This window comes from Opisthorchis viverrini (assembly GCF_000715545.1).
Source record: "Opisthorchis viverrini unplaced genomic scaffold opera_v5_418, whole genome shotgun sequence".
NCBI classification, from domain to species: Eukaryota; Metazoa; Platyhelminthes; class Trematoda; order Opisthorchiida; family Opisthorchiidae; genus Opisthorchis; species Opisthorchis viverrini.
In genome coordinates this window covers 244968-255761 of record NW_008752079.1, presented here as the reverse complement: position 1 = coordinate 255761, position 10794 = coordinate 244968, and the positions used below count along the sequence as shown (strand labels likewise).

At 44.5% G+C, this 10794-nt stretch overlaps 3 protein-coding genes across 3 annotated transcripts in view; 2 read left to right on the top strand and 1 right to left on the bottom strand.

Annotated features, from left to right (window-relative positions):
* T265_15292 (hypothetical protein) overlaps nt 1-1334 on the top strand; it is a gene marked incomplete at both ends in the record, with an annotated part of 7096 nt that extends 5762 nt beyond the window's left edge. The window contains one exon of the mRNA XM_009177415.1: nt 1052-1334. Within this exon, the coding sequence (XP_009175679.1) occupies nt 1052-1246 (195 nt within the window). The remainder of the gene's footprint in view (nt 1-1051) is intronic.
* Nucleotides 1335-2345: 1011 nt separating this feature from the next.
* T265_10902 (hypothetical protein) lies at nt 2346-9794 on the bottom strand (the record flags this gene model as incomplete). The annotated part of the gene is made up of 5 exons (XM_009177413.1): nt 2346-2589; nt 2621-2723; nt 5440-5758; nt 6258-6417; nt 9670-9794. 5 exons carry the CDS (start codon nt 9792-9794, stop codon nt 2346-2348), a joined length of 951 nt encoding a protein of 316 aa, XP_009175677.1.
* Nucleotides 2945-5372, top strand: T265_10901 (hypothetical protein; the record flags this gene model as incomplete). The annotated part of the gene is made up of 2 exons (XM_009177414.1): nt 2945-2990; nt 5101-5372. 2 exons carry the CDS (start codon nt 2945-2947, stop codon nt 5370-5372), a joined length of 318 nt encoding a protein of 105 aa, XP_009175678.1.
* Nucleotides 9795-10794: the final 1000 nt, after the last annotated feature.

Sequence of the window (10794 nt, the reverse complement as noted above, 5' to 3'; positions counted from 1 at the left end):
CGTAACGAGGCAGTTAGAAAGCGTGTTTTCGGTTGTGTAACGGGTACTTCCATTGAAGAATGTGTCCAGCACCAGAAGCTGCGTTGGTTGGGACATGTATTGCGTATGCCGAACCATCGTTTGCCGAAGAGAGTGCTGTTTTCCATGCCCAATTCGGAGTGGCGTAAACAGAGAGGTGGCCAACCCTTGACTTGGCAGAGGAGTATGAAGGAGATCACGAAACGCTTGGGTGCTGTCGGTGCTACTCGCCTTCCAGGATGGGGACCGCGTGATCCTCACTGTGCCTGGTTGGATACACTACAAGATATGGCTGCCAACCGATGTCAGTGGCGTTCTTGTTGTCAGTTTCTATCCAGATTGCCTGAGTGAATGTCTGGAGGTGTAGGCACCTCGGAATGATTGTGTTAAGCTAGCACTAAGTCGCTCCCCCGTCCACCTTTACTCTTTTCTTTACAATAAGGCTTTCAAATAAGTCATGGTTGTACGGCAGTGAAGCATTGGTGTTGAACACTGATGTCATGCTGTCGATGATGATGATGAGCACTCTTTCGGGGCCTAGCTGCCATGCCACACCAAGGAGGCACGAGGGCTGGGATACTGCCAGGTTGCCCAAGCCTAGACAGGGGAAGTTGAGTGGCAGAGGTCGGGTTCGAACGACGGTCAGTAAATTCGCGCTCTAACCACTTGAGCCATCTCGATTTGGCGATGGAGTCAATTTGGCCTACCTGATGCTCATGAACAATCATTGTACGGTTATTTCATTTCCACACTCGGAACGCGCTAGAACAGTGGATCAGCTGCTGTTTCTCTACTTGGTAATAGGCCTGTGGTCCTTCTACCCATTTGGCACTCGCTCCCAGCACATTGTCCACTCAATTCCTGTTAGTTATTCACAAGTCTTTATTGGCTAATCATAATCCAGCTTTGCGTTTACACTTATCGCGAACCCGAATATCGGAACTTCACCGTGAAACATTTGACCCCCCCCCCCCGGTGTGGTTGGTTTTGACGCAATCACTACTCTATTTATTTATTTATTGTTTCACTTCAGATTGTTCTGCCTCATACCACTGTCAACGACCCGAATTCCAAGGGCACAGAACGTATAACAGAAACTAGTGTTGAGTCGTTTCTCAGTCAACTTGGTCAATTGCACAAATCCAAACAGCATATGGATGTGGTCAACAAGGTGATCCAGGCTTTGAACACTGCCATTGCTAAGAAAGTACTGAAACTGCTTATTTGAGTTTCAAAGGGGCATCCATTCCGTGTAAATTATGTACATACTTTGAATGGTATTATTTTGTTTTGAATATACATACTTCATTACCGTAACTTTGGACTTCTTCGTCGGACGCCTCCAGCGTTTACAGCGGACTTCAGGTTCCAGGAATGTGTACGTCACGCTGGAGCTTATACGTCCGCTGTAGTTGTTCGACAATGGTAAAAGCGTCATGTGACAATAGGTTTTACCGGTCGAAGTAAATTAGTTTTGATCAGGGTTTGTCACGGATGGTACAAGGTTGAATTTCACTGAAACGGAAGAGCACCGTCCTGCTTCACGGCTGTGAACTTTGGGTTCTCTGATTTGAAGATCTGAATTGTCCTCAAACATATATGTAGACTGATGCTCTTGAATCGTCACTGGTATTTGTTGGGAGCACCTACGTGGTAGTAGTCGAGTACTGTGTAGTGGATCAACCTCTGTGGGGGAGAAAATAGGACTAGGCTACTCCATTGTCATCCAAAGTTCGCGTTGCACCCCTCGTAACTGGAACTTGCGAGACAACACTGAACAGGCTATGAGATGGGACGCGAAGTGAAAGATGACACTTTCAGTTTGTGCGCTGTAAGATTTTGATACCTTCCGAGTGATCACTCTAGCGCCTATCTTTAACCTCTACGGAGTGTGGGGCATAGCCAGTTTGAAGTCTATGGACAAGATATATGTTTAATCTCAGTATCGAGTTCATGCCTTTCCTGGGATCTCTCAGAGATGCAAAATCTATAACTTTTCAATACGTCCAGCGAATAATCCTATTCATGTCTGAGTTGTTCCCAAAGAGTCTTTAGCCGGAAGGGAAAGGGATACAGAGCCATGGTAGGTCAATATCGCTTACAATTGTGACTTGTCGCGCGGAGACGAGCATAATGTACAAATCGAGCATAGCCCACCGAACAATCACACGGTCCTCGTACATGTTTCACGCCGAGATTCCGAGCCACTCTTTTTGGCATACACCACTGGTTGATTAACTGTGTAAAGGGTAACCAATTGAGAGCCATCCTCCCTCCTGAATGCTTCTTTCTAGTTTCACTTGGAGATCCGATTCCACCACAGTGTACTATGATGGAGTCACTGCGAACCTGAAACAGCATATTATTTGATTTGCAATCTTGGGGTTTTGTGGGATGCGTATTTTGTTCATAGCCACACCACTCTCGTTTGAACGGTCGTCTTCCTGTTCTGGCGTAATTGTTCCAGTGAGTCCACACCAAAGGGAAGCACTGGAATCGAGCCTCGCTCTTATATTAGAGCGATCATCAGTGCATATCCAATGGCCGTGCCGGGAATCGAACCCCGGACATCTGACATGNAACCACTACTCCACCGACGCACGTTGGACGCATCTGAATCATCACGTCTGAACAGGCGAACGTGTTCACACTTGCATATCTACGTCGACTGATCTGGCTGAGAACACCAACATCATCGTCGGATTCTCTTCATTTATTTCAATGAGAAACACTTAAAAGTCCCAAAGACAAGCTGACTTCCACGGCCACAAGTATGTTCATTCAACAATTCCAGCGTTGAAATTCAGCTGACTGTGTTGGGTAAACGACAAAACAACTGCCAAAGAAGGTAGAAGTGCACCTTTCGATATGGAAAAAGAAGAAACATCGAAGGTGCAGTTTTCGGACATTCAGCTGCCTCGATTCGATGCATCAAAAGAATGAACCTTCCTGGTTTGGTGTTGATTACCCCAGTACAAATTCACTAGAAACAAACCAAGAATATTAACTGCAGCTGGGGCTGGTATCATTCGACTTTGAAGGCCCTATCTATGGGAACAAAAGCAATTTGCTTAAAGCCAATCTGGGCCAATCATAGTGAAGATCCTGTGCAAGTTTCCGGCCCAACGGCTGATGGCTCAAAATGAGTCATGTGACCTATAGTATCCGGACAATTTTATTCTGGTTGACCCGAATGAAATTGGTCGGTACCGGTAACCTAGCTAACTGGTCGGTGATGTCCTTCGCTTTCGTCTTCGCGTTTCTCATGCCTGATGTAATGTCACTGTACTGGACTTCAAAATAAATTATCTGAAACATAGTTCTCCTAAATACTCAGTGGACGTATTCCAAACACATCTGGGATACACCAACTGACGCCTGGATATTGGTGTTCCAGGGTTCACTGACAGGACAGTGCTGGTACAGTTTTTGATGGTCCCACTCTTTGGTCGGTTGAATCCAGTCAGATGAATGAGTACTGAATCAAGAATGTAGCGGTGTACATGGTCGTCGACTCGAGTGATCCGAATCAAGTTCTTCAGTATGTTTTGAGATTCGTTACTGGTGCTCATCTTGCTCATCTACACACCTTTTGTTTCAGTGATAAGGACTCAAACCGATGCACAGTGACGAATCCTCAGTTCGGTGGGGCTAGCTCCCGGATACTCTGGGGCTAGATGATATTCTCGGAACGGTTGGGCGTGTGTTAGAGCAAGTGGTGTCTGCAGAAAGAATTTGGAGTACCACTGAACAAAAACCTGGTCGCTCCATCCATGTGTCTGTCTGCATGTTCTCTGATGATTCGATCTGCCTGTAGAAGCAGGATTTCGAGCTGTGACATGCTAGCAGTTACAGTTTTTGTGTTCCAAAGGGACGCCCCAAAAACTAACCTGATGTGTACGGATCTTTACCAGTGAAACCCACTTCATTTGAAGCCTTCTGATGTCAAGATTCTACAGAGCATAACAACTGTATTTAAATCCACAATCTTATGAAGTGAGGAGAGGTCATCAATCAGAGACATCACTTTCTCTGCGACACTCCGCACTCTTTATTTTTTATCAGTGATATCACTTGACTTTGGTAGATGCTTCATTGAGCTGTCTTTCGACTCACGTATTCCGCCCTCGTGCCCTACTCTTCCGGCGCTTTGCTGGTTTTGAACCAAAAACCGATGAGCTACTGTACAGGAGCACGACAGATCTATTAGCATAGAGGCCAAAGCCGCTCCTTTCCAGGTATTGTAATCATTCCAATACTCATTAACACAACCCAGCTGCACTCCCATGCAGCATATTTACTCTTGTCGTTGGAAAGCGAGCTCGCCTTTCTCTGGCCGTGTGCAAAGCGAAGGAGTGACATTCTTACAGTTTATTCTTATCACAGCTACTTATCCTAGTTTTGGCCTACTTCAGGGACGTCTGGGGCATCTCAATCAACGAACTTCAATGAGCAGATTTAGTGTCATTATAGACGATTGTATTTTAAGGCCACGATAGCACACGATGATGGACATATCATGCAGGCAATAGAACAGCACCGCCCAAAGACTAGTCGAGAACCGGCATGGTTCTAATTCTTCAACACATCGCAACAACACTCTTGTAAGACCTAGTGTGCACTCTCTCCCGATGGTGACCGTGGCGATTGCGCCGAACTCAAGGTCTCCCTTTTTTGTCTCGTCCCACCGTGCAAGCCAAGCACTGGGAAGAATATCCTCAAGAGATCCGCCCCCAGATTGGTCCGGAGCGGCGTATTTTAACAGTACCCCTTTCCCCTCAACTTTTAGTCTGTACTTTCCCGTTGTCTCTCCCTAAAGGGGAGTTAATCACAATATCGTACCAACAAACTTCCCTCCGTTTTTACTCAGCACATTAATCAGCTGCCCGCGGGGTATTTGAACTAATGTATTCACTGTTCCATCTTTGAACATCTTTTTCCCCCACCGTGACTGCATGATAGTAAAACAACAGTAGTTGTCAAAGACTGAAGTCCCGCTGTGCATTATCACTTCGACTCTATTCGTCTGTAGGTCAAACCTCCAGTTAACGAGTAATCCAATTTTTTCAATTTCATTTCCAGCCTGGACCGTCACATCAAATTGCCTAGTTATGCAATCGAAACTATCACGTTTCGTTGTCCGGACGATTCCCAAAATTGGAACTTTGGTTCTGTCTGCTATTACTGTGGCCTACTTGTGGAATTACATGCAAATAAAAACACAGCTTAAAAAACAACGTACGAGCATCGATGAGCCCATGATTGTAGAGTTTTACAAACAAGTGGAAAAGGAGTCATCTGGTTGGAAAAACAAAAGAGTTCCTCGCTCCTGGGAGGAATCAGATGAAAAATAACTGTCTGTTTGTTTATCCCCTGTTTCATTAGTATATTGCGACTTCAGTTCATTTGTATAGAATATACTTTTCTTTATCAAGTTTCTAAGATTACTGTGTTCATTGAGACTAGAGTGGTGGAACACTGACTGACTAATCCATGTCGATGTCCGCAAACAAGATGGATTTTCGTGTAGTGGTATGGTAATAAATAATAATAATAATCGTTCACCTATTGCACCCTTTCGGTGCCTAGCTACCATGCCACACCAAGGAGGCACGAGGGCTGGGATACTGCCAGGTTGCCCAAGCCTAGACAGGTGAAGTCGAGTGGCAGAGGTCGGTTTCGAACCACGGATCTTCTGGTCAGTAAATTCGCGCTCTAACCACTTGAGCCATCTCGACCCCTAGTGGAGTGGAATGTCGAGTCACTGCTAATGGAAGTCGGTCCGAAATACTCTCATTTGCAAGTTAATTTTGTGTCAGTGGGAAACCCAACTAAATCGCCGGGAATGCTTTAAGTACCCGGAGAAATTCATGGTTCATTCTTCTTATCATACTTTGGTGTCAGTGATACTCTTGGCACTGTTTAGTCGTCACAAACTAGGTTTTTATGTTTCCCGATGACCAGCGCTTCTGAAAATTGCAGCAGTCTCCCCGGAAGTTAATCGGGAGGCTGCCGTCGTGTTTACCATCCTCACGACGGTATTCCTGAATTAGCTTCGTGTTCGATGCTCAACTTTGCATTTTGGTGCAGATTGTTGAGAAACTCCAATAGAAATTCGATGTGAATTCTCGAAGTATAAGTCGTTATGCAACACATTGCGTTTCGAAAGAGATGTGTTTGTTATTCAAGAATAGCCGTAAACATCAGTTGAAAGCTGCCTCGCCCCTCCGTTTGCTTACAACAGGGTTCTTGAAGGCTGAAACTCGCATTTTTAGTGCACAAAAATCGTTCAGCTGTAGCCATGCCACAGGGGGGAGGCACGAGGGCTGGGATGCTGCCAGGTTGCCCAAGTCTAGACAGGGGAAGTCGAGAGGCAGAATTCGGGTTCGAACCATGGACCTTCCGGTCAGTAAATTCGCACTCTAACCACTCGGTCCATCTCGCCCCGATTAGTGCACAAAAAGAACAACTGTCTTATTTGTGTCATCTGTGTATCAGTATTGTCAATGTTTGCGCTGAATAGAGTGACAAACACAAACGCTGTCTCCTTTAAGGGCGCGTTCGTGAATGGAAAACTAGTGTCCATTGATGTAAGGCGTCTGTGACGATGTTCAAAGTCGACGGAGAAGATACTAAATGATGACTTTCACTGACAGTGTTGTTGGATAAATTATCATTATCACGTTGCTAAGGTTTCACGAGCCATTCTGTTATTTTGTGTTAAGATGACTTAAGCGCATTAGACTGGTTTCAAAGAGATACGCAACTTCGTAGTACAACGGCCGAGACTACTGATGCGACGCGAGTAGTATGTGGTTTTCTCGTAACTCCGCATCGCATCTAATGAATGGTGGGATTTATTACGGAACCTGTGGAACTACTTTGAAGCGTTCGTTTACAGTCGTGTGATAGTCGATGAATATCCATGAAAGTTCGAGGGAGAGGCATGGGAATGTTCGGTTTTTAAAACTAAGGTGCATATGAGATGTTTACTTTCCTGTCCGATTGCTTGTGGCTGCCTTGTTAGTGTTCCCCAGTGTTCCCTAGAACAGTGTCACGCTCAGCCCTCAAACTCTGCAGATCGGTGTAGTGAACTTCAGACAAGTCCATCATGTGTCTTTTTCATGATATTGTCCCGAAACACGAAAGCTTTAGGAGTTCATCACAGTTCATTAGCCTAGTAGATTTCATTCCACAGGTCCGTATGCAGGAAACATCTGATCAGCTTTTTTCGTTTAGCGCCTGATTCAATTGTTTCTGTACCCTCGTTTGAATGACACTCACTCTTAACGCAATCCGTTTAGTGCCTGCACTGTCCACACCATTAATTCATGCATAAAATTGGATATGCGGTTTGTATGTGCCTAACGGAGATTTCTCCAGCCCGTTTTGTCGAAGGTCGTCTAGACATATGCTGTCAAGAAACTTTCTGAGATCTTATGGGAGCTAACAAAAAATTCAAACTCGATACGGTACATTCCTGACTGACCTCACTTGGTTACTTGCAAAAGAGAAACGGTCATTAGTAATAATGCCGGATTTCATCCGTCACTTTCACCACTCAGCTTGACAATCCCAAGCTAAGGCAGATACGCTACACTACTCACGAGTAATAAGAATTATTGAAGAATTACTGACCACTCAGGTTTCGGACCATCTGAGGGGCATACGTGCCATCGAACATTAATAGGATTTCTCCCCGTCTTTGTTAAGCGGGATTGTAAGGAGTGATCTTGTTTGAACATCTCTATTTAGATAAAAGTTTTGTACTGATCAGATTTGACGTAGCTTGCGAAGCTCGACAGCTTCTTGACATAGTGAATTAGGCCCGCTAGGTCCTTAAAATTTTTCTGATACCTCTCACTTGAAGGCTCCTGCTTGTATCTTCTAAGGACAGTGGTTTTTAGTACGGGATTAAATCATGGCAGACACGTTTCTATGCTGCCATAATCCAGTTACAGAAGGCATATACAATTTTGTTTACTACACTGATTCAGTTGATCCTTGATTGTTACCGAACCGGCCCCTTCTAAACTAGCTTACCACCTACGGCCTTGTGTTAATAAAATACTCGGTTGTGATTGGTTGTCACACAGTATGTAGTAATATCCTACTGTTTTTCCGGTATTTGATGCTTGAGGTTGATCTGATAACAGAGCTTATTTGTTCGTGGAAGGCTTGTACAGAGCAGTCATGATTTAACTCCATCTCATCAGTGATGAATCTTATAAGTAGTATTCAAAATGTGTCTGTTAGTCTTTCAGGAGAACAACGTTATACAACAAAGCTTTCTTTTCAGTTCCAGTACAGTAGCATTACATCAGATGTGAGAAAATCGAGAGTGAAAGAGTGGGACCTTGCTGATCAGTTAGACCCACAACAGGGGGTACTGATATCAGATGGTCTCGCTTATTTAGCTACGAAAACCTCCATATCGTGGGTGGTTCATACCGACCATTCTCGGTCAGGTTATTTTGACAAACTTGTCCGGCTCAATTTCAACCATCAGTGGTTCGGCCTGCAACCTACTCAGACTCCAGATAACGATTAGACGAGAGTGACAATAGGCTTTGGTTAAATTGCTTTAGCTTACATGGATAAGTATGCTAAAAGCGAATAACAACCGCCTCGGCCGGACCTATTCTCTGCACCTGATACTCCTCTTTTTCTACTGAAATGCTCTGCACAAGGCCCAGAAAATTGATTCCAGTTTGACGCGGTGGTTTTAGCGGACGAATTGCCCGAGAATGACGACTTTGGTGCCTATTCTCTCTTTCTTTAGTCTCTACACTAGCAAATGCTCGCTTATCTTTTTTTGTTCGTCGTCAGAAGTATACAGATACACTGGAATTGGTGAATCCTCGTGGTCACGAGGCATCGAGGAATCACCATTTTGTCACTGAACGTGACTGAACTTGGCAGTCTGGGATATATGGTGGAGGAAAACAGATTAAAGGCTAATAAATACCTCAAAAGATGTTCAATTAGGTGAAAAATGCTTGGAATCGAGTGAGTTGTCATCGTTTTCGAAACAGTTTGGTGACAATCTGCTTGGGCAATGTTTCGCTTTGGACACAAAAGCTTCGTCAGGCCAAGTGACTAGGTTTCGAGTTGGGTCGAGATTCAAGGCGGAAGAAGAACCAATCTGTTAAGTCAAGCTAAATCTCTGTTGGGTGTCGGCCTGACGAGGCTTTTGTGCCAAAAGCGAAACGCTGCCCAACAATAAATCTACCAGTTGTCACCAAACGTTTTTCGAAAACCTCGAAAGATGCTTGATACATAAGTGAGAGGCCAGCAAATATTCAAGATGCTGTTGTCGTTTAGCTTCAGCTGCATACTTTTTTCCGGAAGTCTAACAAGATAGCAAATCATTAATAGAATCAAGTGCCGTCTGCAGATACTCATTAGAACAAGTCAGACCTTGGAATGATTTTCGTTTGTCTTGCAATAAAACGGATCTCAAAAGTGGAGGCACTGACAGTGGAGTTCGATTTCTAAGTGTTCCCGTCGCCAGGTCACACCATACTTGCAATAATGGTGAGACTCCATTTTTTATTTGATGATGCCACCCACTCCTTTGAAGGCTTCAGAAAATCAAAGGTTCCTCGAGGAGTGCGGTAGAGTAATGTCCCTGCAGTCGATTTGCTCTACTGCGTGGATGGGTTTTGAGTCAGGTGACACCTTAAGAGGAATTGTTGTAGGATGTTTGCTGTGGTTCCTTCCCCTTCCGCCTTAAGCAAAGCTCCTTGGAAAGTATCCACGAGACGTTCTGTCATGGCGTTTGCTTGTGGGCAATGTGTGGGCGTTCCAGCATGTTCAACTCAATCAGCAAGACAGAAGTTAGCGAAACGGGACGACGTGAACCATGCCCCATTGTCAGATACGAGCTTTTCGGGCTAGCTGAAACGTCTGAACACTTCTTGTAACTTGTTACTGATTGCTGTGGTCGTCGTTGTCCTCATGAGAAACATCTCCCGTCACTTGTTGTCCACGGTGATGAGAAAACTTTGACCGTTCACGGGACCTGCATAGTCCAAATTTATCCTTGATCACGCATTCAAGAACGGAGCTCACATTTTCTAGGAGACTTTGAAGTCAACGCATATTGGTGGCATGATTTGACGAGCGTTTCGAATTGGCTGTCAATATGAGGCCAATAAACATAGCTTCGGATCAATGATTTCATTCGTTTGATACCGGGATGTCCTTTATGAACTGTTGCAGCTCCTCCGGTACGACAACGCGTTCTGCGAACAATAAGCAATCGTCGACAACGGAAAGTGACGATCGTCTTGGATAAAACTGAACCAAGTCTTTGTTTTTGATGTTTGGTGACCACTTGGAATGGTGATACTTCTTTACTTGACTCAACAGCAGATCCTGTATGGTTGCCTTGCGAATTATTGTGAATGTGATTAGAGTACCTTTGATGGCTTCCCTGGGTGTACATCGTATTTCCGGTTCATCTGAGATCTGAGCTATAACTGAATCTTCCGAGTCCGGTGGTCTATTTTCTAAAAGTCTTGATAATGCACCCTCCTGACCGATCTTGTCAGTAGATTTAAACTTGATGCTAAAGTTGTAACCGAGTGACATTGTGGCCCATCTTTGAAGTCGTTTAGCAGAATAGCAAGGAATGTCTTTATTGGATCCGAACACGGCTAATGATGGTTTGTGGTCAGTAATTAAAGTAAATTTGTGACCGTAAAGCAGCTTGTGGAACTTTTGCACAGTAAAAACAACCAGCAGGGCTTCTTTTTCGATCTGACTGTAACT